General features: G+C 52.6%; 1 protein-coding gene across 7 annotated transcripts in view; it reads left to right on the top strand.

Annotated features, from left to right (window-relative positions):
• The window catches only part of NCOA1 (nuclear receptor coactivator 1), a 165,954-nt gene that overhangs the window by 108,526 nt on the left and 37,267 nt on the right, over positions 1-20,161 (top strand). For all 7 annotated transcript variants that reach the window (XM_040552307.1, XM_040552303.1, XM_040552305.1 and 4 more), the window contains one exon: positions 19,355-19,449. In XM_040552307.1, the coding sequence (XP_040408241.1) occupies positions 19,355-19,449 (95 nt within the window). The remainder of the gene's footprint in view (positions 1-19,354; positions 19,450-20,161) is intronic.

Raw genomic sequence — 20,161 nt, 5'->3', positions numbered from 1 at the left:
GCGGCAGAGGGGCTTTCAATTAAAAGAACAGGCAATGTCCCGTTATTAATTTCATTTGGAAAAGGTCTGTGTGAGACGTGGAGCCGGCCGGGCGCCCCGTGAGCAGGGAGGTGGCAGTGCTGGGGGAGCGGGGACGGGGACGGCGGCTCGGCCAGCAGCAGCTCGCACGCGTGCGCCGAGCCCGTGCTCCCATCCCCCTGCCTGCCGGGCTGCTATTTAAAGTATGAAGCAAATGCTTTTAGAAAAGATTCCTAGGTTTGGCCCCCTTCCAATGTTAGTAATGTACAGTTGGCAGAACAAGCAGTTTGCGGCTGTGGCAGCAACCTGAAATTCTTCTGCCAAGACGGCAATAAACGCAGCGGAGGAAGGGCCCAGGCAGTTAATTTTTCAGCGTTCATCTGTCCTGCAAAAGTTTTTCAGGGTTGAGTTTTTTTTTCTTTTTTTTTGGACGAGGAGAAGTCACCCAGGTAGCGTGGGGCTTAGCAAAGAGAACGTGGCAGCGAGCTTTCAAGGCCAGGCTGGATGGGGCTGGGGGCAGCCTGGGCTGGGGGCAGGGGCCGTGCCCATGGCAGGGGGTGGCACTGGGGGGCTCTGAGCTCCCTGCCAGCCCAAACCTCTTTGGGATTCTGGGATTCAGGGGTCCTGTGGGGTGGCAGAGCCTTAGTGGGGCACAGCACCGTGTCACTGCTTTGCGTCCAGATTTGCAGGGTGCCGAGCACGTGGGTGCCAAGGTTATTTTCCTCCAGAGCAAGGCGCTGGTTCAAACCCTGCTGGGCAGAGACCAAATCCCTCAATTTCCACTTTTCTTAACAAAGAAAAACCCTTCATGTATTTATGGGCAAAAAAATAGGGCATCTTGTTGGCTACAGAAATGAGCAGGGGTACTGGAAATGCTGCTTCGGCGTGCGGACTGCCACTCGTTTTGTTTCTTTTCTGTAAAATGGTGAAATATGTTGTTGTGTTACATCTAGAACACCGTAGAGTTTGAGGTCTAGGCAGAGGTTTGGATGTGAGCAGCCACATGAAATTTTGGTGCTGTGGCTCTGTTGGACATGGGTGAGCGATGGGCTTTGTGGTGCTGCCGAGGAGGCTGCTGCCGTGCTTCCCGGAGCTCTTTTCCTCTCTCCACCCCCCGTTTCCTTGGAGCTTACCACCTTCAAGCACTCGCCGAGTGCCCTCCTGCCCTCCCTTTGCCCTGGTGCTGCACACAGAGGGAGCTGATGCCGTGTTCCTGGCCTGGCACCCGGCCTGAAGCTTTCCCTTCCCAAATTCCCTCCGCTGGCCCCATACCAGCGAGGGGTCCTGAGCCCGAGCCCTGGGGACAGAGCGGGGCTGCCCCTGCCCCAAGGAGAGGCAGAGCTTTGGCATCCAGCGCCTCTGCAATGGCAGGCTCTGCAGTACGCCAGCTCAGGGAAGGTTTCTCCTTATTCCGCGGAAGAATTTCTGATGAAATGCCCAGTTTTGGCAGCATACAACCTTCGGGCTACGGAAGGGGTGACTGGCACGCGGGGGTGTGGTGGAGACGGGGCATGCGAGCCCCGTGCACCGTCAGAGGGGTTGATGTCTCCTCCCTCGTAGCCCCACCAACCTTGGCAGCGTCCTTTCAAACACTAAGCCACCACGTCTTTTCCCCAAAGCCCTCTGCATCGGTAAGGTCCTTAATTTCCTTCCGAAGCGGGCGGCGTAAGTGCAGCGCCTTAACAGGATAAATCAACCCGGCATCGAGCTTTTCATTACGCCGCCTCCGGAACCCGACCAGCTGCCGAGGGCTGCCCTTGAAACACCTCGGCGTGCTCCCAGCTCGGCCCCCGCGGACGTCCCAGGGCCTCCTTCCCGCGTCCTTCCTGCGCTCGGCTGCTCCCGCCGGGCTGCAGGATGTTCGCTCGCTGCCCAAAGCGCCGCGCGGAGCCGCCGGCGACCTGGCCGAGGAGCAGCTCCCGTCCCCGCCAGGACGCCAGGGGGGGGCTGCGCATGACTTGCTGGTCCTGCGAGGTCCAAAAACCCCAGCAGGTTTGTTCTGCTCTTGCCAGAAGAATGGATTTGTTCCCGGGATTCGTACGGCTTAGTCTGACGGAGGCACCCGGCATTTCTGCGCGGTGTAGAGCTGCTTGTGGCAGCGAGGGAGCCGCAGGAGTGACCCCTGACCCACCGAGATGCTAAATTTGTGTCTGTCGGGGCACAGGGGGGAAAAAAATCATGTCTCTAATTGCTGCGGTCTCATTCCCTAACAACGTTACAGAATATTGACCTGATTTCAGGACGTTTTGAAAGGGCAGAGGGTTAAGAACGAGCTTCCTTTTCTGCACGTCGCTGCGTTAGCCTGCAAAGATGACCCTCAATTTGTAAGTCGAATTACTTTGGGCAAGGAGGGGCAGAAGGCTATTTCTTGAGCCTTTGGTTTAATGATTTTCAGGGGTTCAGGGCAACAGCGTTTCTCTCTCTTCTCAGACTACTCAAACCCACCAGGATTTGTTCTTCCGCTCCATGGAAGCGTCCCCTTCCAGGCCGTGGTGGAGGTGAGTCCTCCTGGCGGCTTCTGAGTAGCTTTTCCCCAAAGTGTGGCCGTATCCAAAGACACTAGGAAAAACCAAACCCCAAAAGAAGATGATATTTAATTTATGGATACCCCCCCATTCGTAAGGCAACCGACTCGGGGAAGTAATTTTCCTTTTGGGTAAATACACTGGGTTAATTAAGCGAAGTATATGGAATAATTATTGACTTTGGCTGCTCCGTTGCATACGATCATTGGGCTGTCAGTGGCTTGCCTTTAATTAAGTTTCCCTGCTGTCTTGTCATATGCTGAGATTCTGAGTCTTTGGCCCTGGATTTATTTTATTATATACGTCTACAGCTTCTGGCACAGAGAGGTCCTGTGTCCTCAGGCGAACATATAGAAGCCTCTGCAGTATGAATACCGAGTTTCTTTCGGGGTTTGGAAATGCCACCATATGGAGAGCTCTGAAAAGAAAACAAAAAGGCTTTGGTTTTGTGTTTAGTGGTCAGAAAAGGATGGACTGGCGGCCTGCAAAGAGGCTTCTCCCCCAGCCCGTGATGGCAGCGGGGCGTTTTGTGGGGCGAAGAGGAGGAGACCCCATCCTCGGGCTCTGAGTCGAGAGCCCCTTCTTCTCCCTGCGGCGCTGCTGGCAGCCCGGGTGATGTGGTAGGGTATTAAAGATCATAAAATTGCTCCCATAAAACCACAAAGCAAGTAATTGCGTGTGGAAGCAAGTCGCAGAGCCGAGGCCCTTGGTGAGCTTTGCCCCAGAGCAGAGGGACCCGGCGCGGAGCACTTGTAAGCTTTCTGCTGGGTTTTCTGCCCATGTCCGGCCTCCCCCCGACTTCTGTGTCCGTGGTCCTGGGGTTGTGCTCTACCTGGACTCACTTTTGATTGCTCTGAGGACATATCTAGCCCAGGTCCGTGTTACTGAGTCTGCAAGCGGGGCTGGACGTCTCCAGCGCAGGAGCAGAAGGTGCCTTGGGGACCTTCCCCCTCCCTCGCTCCCTCCTCTCCCCAGGCTTTTTTTTTCCCTGCTTTTTTTTTGCTGGGATAAGGAATTAAAAGTCTTGATGCATTTATTCTGTTTAGGATCCTCCTAAATTGTCTGCATACCCTTCTTTCACCGACTCCAATTTGAATTCATCTTTCTCCCCATGATTTGAATGGGAGGCAGCACTTCCAGTTTCTGATTGAGCTTCTCAGGTCCTTGGAGCTCAGGCACTGCTGCCTCCGTGCCGCCGAGAAAAAGTACCTGGTGCATAGCGTGCTCTGTGCCTTTTTTACGTGCTTTTAACCCAGGAGTAGGACACACTCGTCCTGGGGCAGGGGTGTGTCTAATTTCCTCCAGTTTTGCTCCCTGGTCTTTGTTCTTGCTAATTCCTACTGTTGAGGTCCCGGTTTTCAGCAGAGTTTTATTATTTCTCTCTAAATGTGTATTCCAGCATGTTACGTTTTTGAATTCTCTCTCATTTTGGTCCTTCCCTTTCCCAGTGCTGTAACCCAGTGTCCTCTTGGAGCAGTCTAACATTTTGTCTGGGCTCTGGCAGTCTCTCTGTCAGCCTGGAAGCATCTCCTTCTCCACAAAGCTTATTTCCATCTCATTTGGTGTCTTATAAGATCACAACGCCGATAATGTTGTTATTTGACAAATGGGCAGAACACTGATGAAATCCGTGGGAGGGCAGGATCTGGTGCTTCTCACTCAAGCTTTTCATGGTTTCCATTTGGTTTAGGAAGATTAAAGAATTCCTGCTGGGTTATTAACTCGGTGGCTGGGGCTGAAATCTGTCAGCCCGTTGCTGGCAGCGTGCGTTTCTGGGCGCTGAGGCCAGAGCCGCAGCAGGATTTGGGCTGGAAGGGACCCCGGAAGGTCTCTGGTCCAACCTCCTGCTCGCAGCAGGGTCAGTACAGGCTGCTCAGGGCTTTACTGACTTGGGTTCTGGAAGCCCCCAAGGATGGAGAGCGTGCAATTGCTCTGGGCAACCTTCTCCAACACTCAGCTGGGAAAGTTTTCTTCCTGTCCCATCTGAACGCTTCACTCGTACCCATGGCTTCTCCTCTTCTCACCACACACCACTGAAGAGCCTGGCTCCGTCCTCTCCATGCCCTTGCAGGCACAGGCAGGCTGCTGCCAGCTCCCCCACATTTTGTAGGGCTGAGCAAAGCCCTTCCCTTGGCCTCCCATCCCAGGATAAATGCTCCAGCCCTGACCCTCTCGTTGGACTCCGAATGAACGCACTCCGCTTTGTCTTACCCTGCCAAAGGCCTGCTGCTCCGCTAGCCCAGAAGAAAGGAGACTGGATTTTTGGTTGGGAAAAGTGGTCTTGCATTCCTTTCAAGAAAAAATTGTGTCAGGAGGACACACATCTCCACCCACCTGATGAAGACGTGATGTAAAAGCTGGTCGTGGTGCCCAGGGTGGCCACGTGGAAGGAGAGGGGCGAAGACAGGACCTGGAGCTGCTCTACCGAGTGCAGGTTGCCATCAGGAGGGACTCTGCATGTACCAAAGGCCAAGAGGAGAAGTTACGATATGAAGTTCAAGGGCAAGGTGGTCCTGTCTGCAGAAAAGACTAAAGGTGTGAGGCTGGCAGGAGGTGTAGTGTGGCAGAAGCCAATGCAAGAAGACAGCAGTTAGCCAAATCGGAGGTTTTCAGGTGCTGACTCGATACAGGTCCTTCAGTAGACCCAAAAGAGGGCACTTCCATGCAGTGGAAGAACAATATTTGCATAGATAGGAGATGGAAACCCTGTTACGTAGAAAACCATAAAACTGAAGGGTGGGGAAATAGCCCGAGCTGAAAGCATTGCAGCTCTAAGGCCGGTGATCTGTCGTGCACAAAAGTTTAGCTCTAACCTTTGAGGTTTTGTTGAAGAACAAAAGTTAGCAGCAGACTGGCATCTGAGGAGGAAACGTCTTCTGGAAATGGGGTAAATGAAAACCGCTCTAAGGGGTTTACGTTAATTAAAGGATTTTTAATTAATTAATTAATTAAAACCACATTAAGGTTTGTGTCAAATCTAAAATTAGATTGCTGTCTCTTCAGGCTACAACTGTCAGCCTGGTTCTGTAGGCTCCGCTTTAAACGCATCGACTTTATCGGCGTTACCCTGATTCTGTTTGCGTTAAAGGAGGTCAGAAAGCGGGAGCTTTGCCTTTGTCTTCGAGTGGTGTTTTGCAGACCCTGGCTTCGTCCCCAGGGTCAGAGAGAAGCTCCTCGGCTGGTGGTAGTGACTCTGGGTGCTTGCAGGTGCTGGGGAGAAAACCTTCCTTGTTCCCAAATGTCGTGGTTGCATTAGCCCCGCAGGAGCTGCTTCTTCTCAAACCACTTCAGGAGACTCGTGCTACTAGGAGCATCTCTCACCACTTCCATCCCATCTCAGAGGCCAAGTTCTCACCATATATTAGAGAAGGAAAACCAAGCAAACCCTGGAGGCCAGATTAGACCCTGGCGGGGAGGAGGAATTCCTCCTTGGCTTCGGTAGGTGCCCACTGAAAGCCCAACGGGTGAGGCTGATCCAAAGCAAACAGAGTGCAAACACATCCAGTCCTTTTAACCATTAAATTTCATCCTTGGGGGAATTCTTTTGTGCTAATGAAGGGGATCCCACTGCTAATTGGTGGGAGTGGCGGAGGGGGGGGGTGTTGTGTTCCTGGTGCTCTCTGTCCAATTTGAGCGTCACCACCGAGCTTCCCTCCATGTGTGATTGGAAACCACCTGCTCGTTTTCAGTGGAAATGAGTTTCTGATCATTTCTCTGCCCGCGTTGCCCTTTAATTTAGCTTGTTCTTTCTTCTGTTTGGTAATTACCACTCTTCCCTAATATATTTGTAAGAAGTTGTCGCACTTGTTCTCTACCTTCGCTCAACTAGTCCAAACAAACCAAGCTCTCCTGGGCTTTGTGTCACATAGTTATGCCTTGCCTTTAATCAGCCTAGGAAGTCTTTTCTGTACTTCTTCCAATTCAGCTTCATTTATCTTGATTTAATTAGACCAGATGTCACAGTTTCTATTACTAGATCTTACCAATAGCGTGAGGTTGCTGCTGGTACCACCCCAGGCTGCTGGGGATGACCGTTGTCATCTCCTGTCACCTCCACTGAGCCATCCCCAACCTTTGGCCCAAGCTCCTGCTCTCGGTTGCTGAGTGCGTGACCTTCAAGTAGCAGAATGTGGATGAAATAAACACAATTTGGCAGAGCAGTCTGGTAGTCTTCCTACCATTTGGCCCACTTTCATGGTGATGGGTCAACCCGCCGTTGAGTTGGTGGCTGCGTGTTTTCTCCCTGCACGACTGATAAACCTTGGGTGCCAGGGGAAAGCTGCTGGCCACCTCTCCTTGTCCTGATGAACCCCTTTGTTCTCAAAATTGAGGCTTGTGGAGTTTCTGGGGAGCCTGCGCCACACCTGGATGCTACCCAATGTCTTCGTGGACGTGGAAGGAGGCACAACGTCATTGCACGTCCAGGGGTGTAACTACGGGAGTGCCGGATGGATGGTGCCTGGGGAATGGTGCTGTTTGAGGAGACCTGGAGATCCTGGGAGCGAGGACGGTCGATGTGAACCCCTGATGAGATGAAAAGTGAAGTGGGCATCTCGGGGGTGACATTACGTGGGTGACATTACGGTGGTGGGACCCCACTGGAACTCAGGCCCCGTGTCCACGCTGGGAAAAGGGGATTGCGAAGTCTGGAGAAGGCAGAGAGGAGAGCCATGAGAACGACTCGGGGCTGGAGAAAATGTCTTGCAGCTTGGAAGGTTGAAGAGCTCTGCTGAGTGTATCCAGAGGAGTGGGGGCAGGCTGATGACACGGCATGAGCACTGTCAAGAACGGAAAATGCTGGCTACCCAAGAGGTTTTTAAATCCAGCATAACAAAGAATGACTCAAAGCCGAAGCCAGACAAAAACAAATTAGGAATAGGGCCCAGATTTATAGCTCGGAGGGTGATTGCTTTGGGAAGGAGCTGCCAAGGGAAGCGGTGGATTGGGCAGCTCTTCAGGCAGGTCTAAGCCAAACAGAAGTTGAGGGCTCCTTGTGGTAGAAGTGGGTGAACTCCGATGGCTCCGCAGCGTTCAGGAAGTCAGGTTGGCCAATCTAGTGATCTCTCCTGGCCTTAAACTCCATAAATCTCCAAATTTTGAGGTCTCGTTTCCTGTGTCCTCTGAGCTGTAAACATGCACCGTGTAATTCACAACTCAGGCTGCGAGTTTGCTTTTACAGGCAGAAGTGACAAGCAGAAGTGATGTAATGCAGAAATTGTTGCATGGCTCTCGATGCTGTTTTTTTTTTTTTTTTCCCCAGGGAAATGGATGTGCTTTCGTTGCTCCCCTCGGCAGTGCAGGACAGGCCTGCTCTTTTTGATGCAAAATGACTCGGGGGTGAATAAAACAGGGTATTTTTACGAGAGCAGCTAATTGCACCTCGCGCATGACACGCGAAGGGTTCCTCGGAGCTGGTTCGGGGAATTTCACACCCTCCCCTTCTCCACGGTTTGTTTCGATGTGAAATGTTAAATGGGTTGCATCTCTGCCTACGCTCTCCACAGACGCTTGTGAAGTCTGTCTCTCCATATCCTCTGGAATCTGTTTTATATCAGGAATTGATTTCAGATACAAACTCCCCCAGGTCAGTACTATAAAAATCGCTGCCTGTGCAGTAACGCCAGGGAGCATCCTCTGTATATGTTTATTTTATGGAGCCATACCACCTACAAAGCATGTCAATAAAATTCTCATCCCTCTTCTGACAGTTTTAATCTAGCTGGCAGCTTAAATATAGAACAAGGGGAAGGGGAGGCTGCTAAGAATTGCGCAGACCTCTCCAAACATTGCCTTTTTTTTAACAAGTGAACATTTGGTTATTACATCCTCAAGCTTTTAAACATCTCACACTGTCAAGAACTAATAAATCCTTTAGCACCTAGCTGTAAGAAGAGGCTGTGATAGGATGTAACAGGCGCGTGGATCATGCAGAGAGTCATAAACCACCTGTAGAAATCACTCCTCCTCTTGCCTTCTGCTGTGCTGGATTAGCTTTTTCTTTCCCCCCCCCCTTTTTTCTTTTCCTCTTCAATTCTGTCTCATTTTTAAGAGAGGCAGAAAATGAAGAGGAAAAAAAAAATCCCTTCCATTGAAGTCCTTTATCCCGGACCACGGGATCCTTCCTAGAGCCAGACAAAACCCCTCAGAAGATCCTTCTGCCCTCTAAGGCAACAGCAATGCCGTGCTGGCCACGGCATGGTGCCCAGCCTGGATTTTGCTTCCTATGAGATCGGTGTCCCCCTGCTTTGGGCCCCATTTCATTGGGTTGGCGATCAGAAGGAGGTTTGGCCGCCCCGTGAGCTGGCGTCCCTTTGGCTCACGGGAGGGAAGGCGATGGAGGCATCCCATCGGAACGGCTCCTCGAGCATCCTGTGCATGGAGGGCACAGCTCGCCCCGGTGCGTTCCCGGCACTGCCTGTCCCAATTCCTGCCCCTTCGGAGATCCCACATGCCCTCGGCGGTGTGAGCATCGCCCTGCTTAGCAAGCAGGACTTGGCAGTGTCAGCCTCCTCCTCATGGGGAAAAAAAGTCACTGGGTTGAGTGTGGGGAGGTGGCCGTGGAATTCCTTCCACTTTCATTTCATTTCTTCCCCCGACCAAACTTTTGTAGGCTTTAATCCTCTCAGCGCTCCTGTGAGCAAAGGAAATAAAGCAAGGTTTGTAAAAAGGAGGTAATAGCTTTTATTAGGCCAAGAGAGATGGTTGGGCAAAGCAAGCAAACTCATGGGAATATGACTGTGCCTTCACGTAAGAGCCATGCGTAAGAAAGGTCTCACGTCTCAGCAGAATGGGGAGAAATTATTCCCCAGTGCCCAGCGAGAAGCTTCCGAGCTCCTTGTCCAGCTTTTGGGCTTTCTCTGAGCCACACAATTTCATTTTGGGGTGTTTTGTGGCATTTGGAGACTAACCAGAGCCTGGGGGAGGAGCCGGTGGCCCAGAGCCTGGCCAAGAGAAGGATGCCATTGGGAAGGTTTTAAATAATATTTGACACCTTTAATTCTGCCCTTGCTATTTAAGAAGGCGGCTTCCCTCCCTCGTTCCAAGAAGTGTTTTCATTAATTAATTAAGCTGCCAGTCTCAGCTAACTAGCTTTGAATCATGAAGTCAGTATTACAGGGAGTGGGGCTGATGAGGGCTGGAGCAGCAGATCGGGTTCCCCAGGCTGATATTTGCACCAGCTTTGGGGCAGCTGCTGCACCGAGCCTGGGTTTTGTGCATGGACTGTTCCATATGGGAGCAGGGAACGGTTTGGGCCATCCCAAATCTTTGAAATGATGGACACAGGGTCCTTAAAAACGTGGTTGCAGGTGGCTGCAGGAGCAGGGAATGGTTTGAGCCATCCCAAATCTTTGAAATGATGGACACGGGGTCCTTAAAAACATGGTTGGAGGTGGCTGCAGGAGCAGGGAATGGTTTGAGCCATCCCAAATCTCTGAAATGATGGACACGGGGTCCTTAAAAACGTGGTTGCAGGTGGCTGCAGGAGCAGGGAACGGTTTGGGCCATCCCAAATCTTTGAAATGATGGACACGGGGTCCTTAAAAACGTGGTTGGAGGTGGCTGCAGGTTTGCCCCGGGTGCAGAACCCCATCTCATCGGTCTCTGCGGCGTTTTCTGGAGGGCATGCAGCAAAGTGAAGGGTGGGTATGGGGCGTGCAGGCAGGCAGCCTTGTTCCCCAGTCTCCTGGACACTCTCCTGCTTTGGGACAGGCAGTACCCGAGCACAGTGCCTCAGAACACCCCAGTGAATATCCAGCATCCAGCGCCGCGCCCGCAGCTCTGCGTGTGGTGGAGTTGAAGTTAATTTCATGAGCAGGTGGGCAAGAAAGCAACCCTTGCCTGCGCACCTCGCTTCACCTCTGGGTGGCTTCCCACGCCACGCTGCTCCCCGCCGTGCTCGTGTCCTCCTTCCCCCGACAGCTGGAGCAACTCTTGAACCTACTGACTACACGCACACCCTACAGCCGCCCCTGGGCGCGCTTGCACCGCGCCACCAAGCCTTTTCCTCCGCCAGATCCCCTCGGCAGAGCAAGTGGATCCCCCGATGGCTGCGGATTGACAGCTCTCCCTCGGCGCCGCGGGAGAGACAGATGGGAGTCGCGAGAGCGGAGCCGGAGGAGGAGCGGAGCCGGGGTGGGGAGCGCTGCTTTGTGAGCAGCATGGGAAGTGTCAGCTCGCCCAGCTCGGCTTTTACATTGTCTGCACGCTTTGGCAGACGTCTCCTTGCCTGTGCAGTTAACATATTTGACGTGCCTGTGCAACTTGAGCGTGGAGCGGGTTTAGCAGTTGACACGAGCGAATTTTTCATATTAACTTCGCCTGGACTCAAGCGCACGCGATGCCAGGGCGTCAAGATACTGCATATGGGGACGATAGCGGAGGAGAGGCAGTCAGTCTAATTCTTTGCAAAATTAATTAAATCGGGTCATTAAAAGCACGTCGCAATGTATTTTATGCCTGCAGGAGGGGAATAAAGGCTACACCAGGGCTGAATTAAAGCTGGGAGGGAGCTACGCGTATTCCTTTCTCATCTTCGCAGATTTGGCCATGCAGAGTTGACACAGTTTTTGAATGAATTAAGTTCTTCAGATTGAGATAGAAGGGTTTTTTTTTTTTGCCCTTTCTTCCTCCCCCCGGTAAGATGGAGAAGTTCTACCTGCTTGATCTCAGAGTTGACTGTAAAAAGTCTCAGCTCCTCGTGCCTGTTAGCTCCTGTCAGCATTCAGCGCTCATTAATTTTGCATTCACTCAGCACCGTATAATTTTTCCTGGCATTGTTCAGACAACCAGCCTTTTTTTTACTTAAGACATCTCTACACCATTAATGTTTAACTCTAAAAGGTGTGAAGACAGAAAGAAATCTCCTTCTCCTTCTGCTTCAGTGGCAGCGTGCTTTGCTCTGCTCTTTTCGCTGTTAATCAAGGATTTTACCAAAAGCAGAAAAATTGACTTTTCCACGTAAACTTGGCCAAAGGAAGCGACGTTTGTTGGTCGGAGCAGGAACCAGTGTCGTGATTCTTAAGCTGAATTCCTGGTGAATGAATGGTGTGTGATGCCTTGGTGCACGGTCAGACGTGCTCTTGTGGGTCCACCCGGAGTCCTACAAGAGGGAACCCCCTAACCCTAAACCAGGGGTGACTTCGTGCTGGAAAGGGCTACGAGCGTTCGTGCGGCGTGTTGGGGCATCTCGGCTCAGAGGATGTCAATGAGCTTTTTAATCTGCTCCAGCAGGAGCTGCAAAAGCGTGTCTGGTTCTGCATCGGGCTTCTCGGGCTGCACGACGGCAGTGTTAATGGGGATTAGCCTTGTAGGCTCGTTAAAAGCAAACGTGAACGTTGTCCAGCCTCCCTGAGGTCCTCACGTGGAGGGATGTCACGGCTTGCCATTCAGTTGAGTCTATGCAGGTCGATCAGGATGCCTGCAACACCGAGAGGTGTTCATTGAGGTCTGGAGCAAGAGCCAAATGGGTTAAAACAAGACTGATGCTTCGTGTGCGTTGTATGGTCCTCCCAGACCGTTTATTCCTCATTGTTCCCAGTACAGCAGCACTGGAGCGTGTCCGCCCAGCCAGGCCAGGAAGGAAGGAGCTCAGGTGAGACGTGGGAGTGCTGCGAGACATCCCTGGTATCCTGCCCAACACCGACCTGTCTCCACCATCGGATCTTCTGGTGGCAACCTGCCCTTGGTAGAGCAGCCACCAGCTCCATGCCTCAATCCTCACCACCCACCGTGGCTCTAGAGCCGGCTTTTCTCTGCCCAGAGGGTTTAGTTTCCCTGCTCGGCTGCTTGGTTGGTGAGGCACATCCTCCTGGCGTGTGTTACGGGGCAGTAAGGGTTCGTGATGTGTTTGAGGCACCACTTGTGGCCATGCAGGTGAGGATGCTCTCCAGGAATGTGTAGAAATGCTCAGAACGGAGGTGAGCGCTGCGTGGCCAGCTCTGGAGGTGCACGGCTTGGTTTTTCGGGGCCAGGATTGGGGTTAGGTGATGAAACCAGAATTTCAGTTCTCGGTGCAAATAAAAGGAAAAGAGAGAGAGCAAAACCTGTTTGTCTCTCCTGGATGTGGAGGAGAACTAGGGGGTAACAATACCTTAAAAAAGAAACAAACACGACCAAACCGAAACTCCAAAATCAGGCTCAGAATAGACAATTAATCTGGATTGGGTAAATCTCCTCTAAAAATGCCTTTTTGCCTGCTTTCCCCGTGTGGGAAGCACGAGGCGAGGAGCTCAGGTGGAGACATCCCCATGGCAGCTGTCCCACGTCTCAGCCGGGCGTCGGGGGGCTGGCGGCACGCTGCCTGTCACCACCAGGCCATCGCCACGGGGCTCTGAAGGAGCCGGGCTCATTCCTCAAAGCCAAGATCCGCTCTTCTGTTTCTCGCGTTGGGATTTCCAAGCTCTGAGGCTCGCAGGTCGTATTTTCCCACCGTTTTTGAAATTCGTAGATCGGGTAATTCCTTTCCTCCTGCTAGAATAAGAAGTTACACAACCTAAAAGCTGCCGATTTCCGTGCAGGGTTTTGTAGGAACCTGGTCTTGGGGGAAGTGAAGAAGGGAGGACTCGGGGCTGGGTTTTCGGCATCTGCCTCGGTGTGAATGTGCTGACGTGACTCAGGTGGGTGTTGGGCAATTCCCAGCTTCGATTCTGGTTTGTGATACCTCCAAAGAAACCATCCTTTCTTTTCTCTGAGCGTGTTGGCCCTGCAGACGAGGCAGGACAGCCGTCCTGGGCAGGGAGCTCCATCTCCCTCTTGAGGTCGGTGGGAGCTGTCGCGCAGTGGCTGCCTTTGGGAGCGTGGCGGGGCCCTGTGATCGAGCTACAAATGAAAGAAATCCCAAATCACCTCGTAGAGCAGGGGGGATGCCGCTGGAAAAGCCTTCAAAGGGGGGACAAATGGGTTTTGTGTCCCTGCCTTGCCCAGGGCAGCACAAATTGGCGCCATCCGTGCATGGAAATAGCAGCTCCTTCCAGTGGGTAAGCCCTCGTGAGTCAGTAGGGTCACTGGGGCTGTTGCACGTGGCCCAGATTCTTTACCACAATGTTCCCCACCACGTTGGTCCCCAAACCTGGACTCCACGTGGCCGTGGGCCCATACCACAAGCTCCTGACCTCGGGTCTCCCCGGGTGGCCGAGCCACCGCCGCCACCAGCGGCCAGCGATGCTCGGAGGCTTTCCCCAGCATCCATCCCTAACCCTACAGAGAGCCCTAAACACGCTTTCTTCTCTGGGCGCTGTTCAAAACCACCTAAAACTCTGCTTTTTTTACAGTCTGAATCCCCTCACATGCTGCTTTCCTTTATGAATGCCATTGTCTTTTCTCCTCTTGTGGCTCTTTTACACCATTTATTTTCTGGAAGGTGCACGCAGCGCGCTCAGAAAACCTGCCAAGTGCTTTATTTTTATGGCAGTTTTTTTCCTGTCGGGTTTGCTGGCCTGATGAGTCCCGTAGTAGGCACTAATTAATGGCATAGCTTTCCGTCACGCTCTCGATCCGTGGGTGCACCGAGCCTGCTCCATCTGACTTTAATTAACTAAAAATCAAAGCTCCTCGTCGGGGAAATTGCAGATGTGGGTTCGCTCGCCTCGCTCCTCTTTTCACCAAGCAGCCGGAGCAGGTCTAGGGCTGGGAGCTGCGCGGGGTCGGCGGGCACAGCCAGGCAAGTCCTCATGCCTGGGGCTCGTTGGGGTATTTCAGGCGTCACATCAGCTCCCCTGCATCCTCCTGTCCTTGTCCCAAGCTCTCAGGCTCGGCTGCGGGGACCCTGCCCCGTTGTCCTCGGTGCCCACCGGGTGCCCGACCACCCCGACAGGCTCCAAGTCCTCTCGCCTTGGACGTTTGGTCTCCAAGCTATTCAGTTTTCCGGAACAAACTCAAAAACCCCAAGACTTTTCGGTCATCCATCCTAAGAAGTGGAAAGAGGATGTTCCTGTGGAAATTTGGGGTTAAAAAAGAGCCCTTGGATGGGGCAGGGCGGCACTGGGCTGCGCTGGGTGCCGGCGATGCCCGCGGCGCTCGGTGGGGGCTCCCTCGGGAGTGCGGCGAGCTCCTCCCGCGTCACTGCGGGATGACACATATGAAAAGCCTCCGTGCTGGGAACGGGGAAACTATTGTTCTGATTTTCTGGGTGCGTTTTGTTTTTTAAGAGCGCGACGCTTCTGAACAAAAACCCTGTTTCGTAGGATCAGAGAATATCCTGAGCTGGAAGGGACCCACGAGGATCAGAAGACCCACATTCAATATATTATTTTTTCATACTCCTTTCCCTGAAACTACATACTGTCCCGGGGAGAAAAGGAAAAAAAAGAGTGTCGGATGAAAAATTGTAAGGGAAGAGCAGAATCAGGCAGTTGTGTTCCTGTATTTTATTCTCAAAGGGCAGCTCTGGGAGGTGTCCCCAAAGCCACCTGTGGTCCTGCTGTCACTCCGGTGGCATGTCCTCACTCCTCCAGCCCCTTGGAGCACAATTGCTCTTCTCGCCACCAGTTTTGTCACGTTTTTAGGTAAAATGGGATGGGTTAATGCTTTTTGGAGACTTGCTGTCGTGCCCTCAAGTGCCATGGTGGTGGCTCCCACCCTGCTTCTATATAATGCATCTTCTCCCCGTTTTGGATGCCTGCTTGTGCCAAGGCACGTGGCTGTGGGTAGAGGGGCTATGAAGCAGATGGATTGCAGGATCCTGGGCATCCTGTGTCCCCAAAAATCATGGTAGAGGAAGAAACAGACCTGCCAAAGGGATGGAAGCAGCAAAGCCAACTAAGGAGGATGGGTAAACAACAGAGCAGAGAGGGAAAAGAGGCAGAGCCTTGTGGAGAAAGGTGAAAATAGCAGTGACCCTACTGCTGACGCCTGGCGTGAGAAAGGGTGCCCTGCTCCGAGCATGGTTAAAGTCCAACGACTTGAGTTTTTGGCTTCCAGGGGATCCACAGCTCCTACGGGCTTCGCAGGCACCCGTAAGTCTCTGTGGCTGTCAGAAAATCAGGGCATCATTTTAGGAATGCATTTCAAATTGCTCGTCTCCCTTTGTGCTGAGAGAAGACGCTGCTTTAATCACGTTTGAGGCAATTACATTCTAATCAGGGCCGTTGGTGTGCCTGACTTTTATTGTGTGCGGGGGATTTACGGTGCGAGCGGATGCCAAAGCCCCCGGGGCTGAATCCTGACTGTCTCCAGGGGTAGGAGCAACAGCGGCTTTTGTTGCTCGTGCTGGTTTGTTTTCCTGTCGATCTGTCCGTCCAGCCTCAGATTTGTAATTAAATTACAAGCTCCGAGGCCGCCGGGACCGTGACTTTGGCCGTATCGTCACGCCGGGACGCCTGGCCCGCCGCGGATGCTCCCAGGTGCTGCCGCAGCTCAAGCCGTCGACCGGAGCATCAAGCGAGTTGTATTAAAAAAGGGAAAAAAAAAAAAAAAAAGGAAAAATGAGAGTAACGGGTTAGGGAGCATCACGGCGCTTCGTGGTGATGCATTCCTCGCAGCAGCTGCTCCAGACGATGCTAAAGAGCTGCGTTTAAGCGCATTACGTTAAGTGCTTCGCCGGGACGCGCTAACACTTGAGCTGAAGGAGCTGTGCATCGCCCCGACGGAGGTGAGCGGGGCTTGTGCTGATGCTTCTGCTCCAAGAACTTGGCCAGTGGTCGGGCTGCAGGCGAGGGAAAAGACTCGCACGCGAGAGACGGCGACGGCTCCGCGCTCTGCCAGCTAATCCTCCCCGGTAATAGGCTTGGAGATGGCATATGAAACCGGTTTGCTAAAGGAGGAGGAGGATCCCGCAGCCCAATTAAAGGATTAGATCTGAAAGCCAGTACATTGCCTCTAAGCACACGAATTTGTAAAAGAGCAGGAAAAAAAAAGCCCTTTCTCACGCCGTTTGGTGTTAAGGGACGGGTTCTGCTCGGGGCGCTGCCTCCCTGATGCCAGGGGTGAATTCCTGCCCCGGTGCCACGCGGAGCAAGATGCCGCCTGTGACTTTGGTTTCATGGGGAACCTTGAAATGCCTGCAAGGTTCTTGGGCGCCTTCCCCGTGAGCCTGCTGCTCCCCTGGGAGTTGAAACCCCAGGCAGCCGATGGGCACGCGGGCAGGGATCGCGTTTGGGGCGGTTTGGATGGGGACATGCCCCAGCTTCTGCTTGAAACGGGAGAAATGGAGACCCCAGGGGATCAGGCGAGGGACCCAGGGTCCCTGTAGGAAAATTCAGGGTTCAGGTGTTTTTAGGGTTGAAGTCTGACCATCGCTGGAATGTACAAAGTCTCTGCGTGCATCTGTGAGCTTACAGGAGCGGGCAGGAGCCGTGGCATCACAGCCCCCAGCCAGGACAGAGACCAGGCGTGGGGCTGGCTCCTCCTCAGCGATCCCATGCCATCCTAAACAGTGTATTTTAGGATTTCTTTGCTTTCAGGTGGCTCTAGGTGCTTGTCGCGTCACTCCCTCCCGTGCTGGAGCCTGCTGTCGTTGGGACCGTGCAAGCAGGGAAGACGCGGCACTTCTCAGTTGATTTATTTGCTAACAGCCTCCGGGGGAGAGCGAAAGCAGAGGCAGAGATCACCTGATAAACCATCAGGGGAGGCTCGTGGCACGGCTCGGTCCTGCCTGAAAAGCAAACGCTTTTTGAAGCCTGCTCCCCTTAGAGCCCTTTTATGTGCCGTGCACAGGCTGGAGAGCAAAGCCGGGGAGGAGCGTGCACGGAGTGAGCCTGGAGAGGGGGAAAGTCCTGGGAGGATGCGGGGGATGAAGTGTGTCAAGTGACACATCTGGAAGGCTTGCGAACGTGATTTGATGCTGAGTAATAAAACTTGCCACTCGTTAATAGGATTAGATCTCTGCGCAAATGAATCACAGCACGAATCTGCTGCTTGCAGTAAATATTACGGCGAATTAGACACTTCGCTGGTGACTCCGACGTGCTGCAAAACACTAAATGCAATTTGGCTCTCACTGAGGGACACAGAAACGATGGTGGGGACAGAGGGCAGCAAGAGGCACGGGGAGCGGAGCACTGAGTGGCCGCGGCAGCAGCCGGGGGACACGCGGTGGCACCTGCCCCAGCCACAGAAACCCCATGGTTTGCATCTTCGGTGTGCCCGCTGCTGCTCTCCGGGCTTTATTCCCAAGAAACACGTCCTACCCTATGGAGATAGGCTTTTCCTCTGCCTGGTGTATTGATACACGGTGTTTGGTTGATGGAGAAATGCGTCTGTTGACACACACACACATGTATTTCCAGGTCCTACACGAGGCAAGACTTTTCTTTTTGCCAACAGGTCATAGCTGTACAGAAAGGGCACGGCTTTGTTTCCAGCTTGCGAGGTTGAATTGGCACAAGTCAAAACCCAGGAAAAGCTTGGGAACGATGCAAATATAAGAGAGGAGTTACCGGGGAGACATCCCAAGCTTTCTCAGCTAGCCACAGAGTCTCTCTAATTTTTAGTCATCTAATTTTTAACCATCAGCTGCATTGAAGCCTTGCACGTGGGCTTGGACCAAGGATGCTTTAGGACCGCTGGGCTTGCTTTTGCATCCTGCGTGGCCGATCGTTTCGTTTGCCGGTTCCAACCAGCACCGAAGCGCAGTGTGTCATACCCTGGATCTTGCGTTTTCACCCGTGGATACCCCCTGGGGCCGGGTTTGCCGAGGCTGGAGACAGAGGCACAAGTGCATGGCGGAGCAAACGAAGCAGCCCCAAAGCTCCAGCAGCGCCGTGGCTTGTGCTCACGGGCGTTATCACATCCCACTTGGCACCCGCCTCTCGCTGCGGGATGTAGCCCACCTTCCTCAGAGTGGCTGCACGCGGCAGCTAGCACCTTCGGGGGAGTGTGAGATAAACACCGGCGTTGCTCTCCGATGTTTCGGGTCGGTTCTCATCCAAATTTTTGGGTTCTTACCCCACGTTTCAGGTTGGTTCTTACCCAACTTTTTGGGTTCTTCCCCGACATTTCGGGTCAGTTCTTACCCGACTCTTTGGGTTGGTTCTTACCTGACATTTCGGGTTCTTACCCAACATTTCGGGTCAGTTCTTACCCAAATTTTCAGGTTCTTACCCAACGTTTCAGGTCGGTTCTTACCCAACTTTTCAGGTTCTTACCCGACGTTTCGGGTCGGTTCTTACCCGACTTTTTGAGTTGGTTCTTACCCAATGTTTCGGGTTCTTACCCAACGTTTCAGGTCGGTTCTTACCCACATTTTCGGGTTCTTACCTGACGTTTTGGGTCAGTTCTTACCTGACTTTTTGGGTTGGTTCTTACCCAATGTTTCATGTTCTTACCCAACATTTTGGGCCGGTTCTTACCCAAATTTTTAGGTTCTTACTAGACTTTCTGGGTTGGTTCTTACCTGCTTGGTCAGCAGCTCTGCACCTCGGGCCATGCCGGGTTTCTTTTGGCACAGCCTGCCCCTTGGGAATCCCCCCTGCCGGTGATTTGTTAATGCACTGTCCAAAAAGTTCCAGCTCAAACACTGTAGCCCGTGGTAAACTGGATATCCCATTTCCTTTTCAAAATGTTGATGTTGGATTTCTCTTTCTCCAGTCCTGTGCTTAAGATGATTTTTTTCTTCCTGCCAGTGGAGGATTGTGATCTAATTAGTGCCTTTATTTTACTAGGATTAGAAATGACATTATATGTTCCTTCAAGTTTTTCCCCTTCGCAGGGCTGAGGGATGACGTGGAAATGCCGAAGTCTTTTGATGCATCACGAATTGTCTGGGTGGCAGGAAACGTGAAGTCCAGCCATCGATGTTTTGTTTATTATTGGGAATATTTCAGTAGTAAAGTTACGGTTCTTTTGGCTGAAACGTCCCTTTTCCTTTGCTACAGAGAAAGCAGCCGATGATGAAGTCCAGAAGTCTGACATCTCCTCCAGCAGCCAGGGAGTGATTGAGAAGGAGTCGCTGGGACCTCTCCTGCTGGAGGTAGGTGCTGAAACCGTGCTGCCCCCGCTGCCAGCCTCCCGCTGCTGCCAAGCAAAGCAGTGCACCCAGAAGGTAAAATTCAGAGGGGGGAGGCAGAGGGGGTGCAGCGGGGATGACAGAATCACAGGGTTTTAGGGGTTGGAAGGGACCTCCAGAGACCATCGGGTCCAACCCCCCTGCCAAAGCAGTTCCCTAGAGCAGGCTGCCCAGGCAGGCGTCCAGACGGGCCTTGAATGTCTCCAGAGAAGGAGACCCCACAACCTCCCTGGGCAGCCTGTCCCAGTGCTCCGTCACCCTCACCGGGAAGAAGTTCTTTCGCATGGTGGTGCGGAACTGCCTGGGCTCCATTTTGTGGCCGTTGCCCTTTGTCCTGTCCCCACAGACCAGTGAAAAGAAGTTGGCCAAATCCCTCTGTCTCCCACATTTAAGATATTTGTAAACATTGCTGAGATCCCCTCTCAGTCCTTCTAAAGGCTGAACAGCCCCAGGTCTCTCAGCCTTTCCTCATAGGGAAGATGCTCCAGGCAACTCATTTCAGTCTTCAGCTTCAACAAGTCGTTCAGAAATGGAGTCGTAACCAAGCTTGGCAGAGCACATTCAAAGAGCTGAGGTGTGTATATGAAGCTCTTGGTGTGAAGTTGAAGCAGTTCTGCATAGCTTCTTAATATCAATGATAAAATCCTGAGTTTTCTTTAAGTGTGGATGAAATTGA

Source organism: Cygnus olor, chromosome 3 (genome assembly GCF_009769625.2).
Source record: "Cygnus olor isolate bCygOlo1 chromosome 3, bCygOlo1.pri.v2, whole genome shotgun sequence".
NCBI lineage: Eukaryota > Metazoa > Chordata > Aves > Anseriformes > Anatidae > Cygnus > Cygnus olor.
This window is presented reverse-complemented; position numbering and strand designations above follow the sequence as displayed.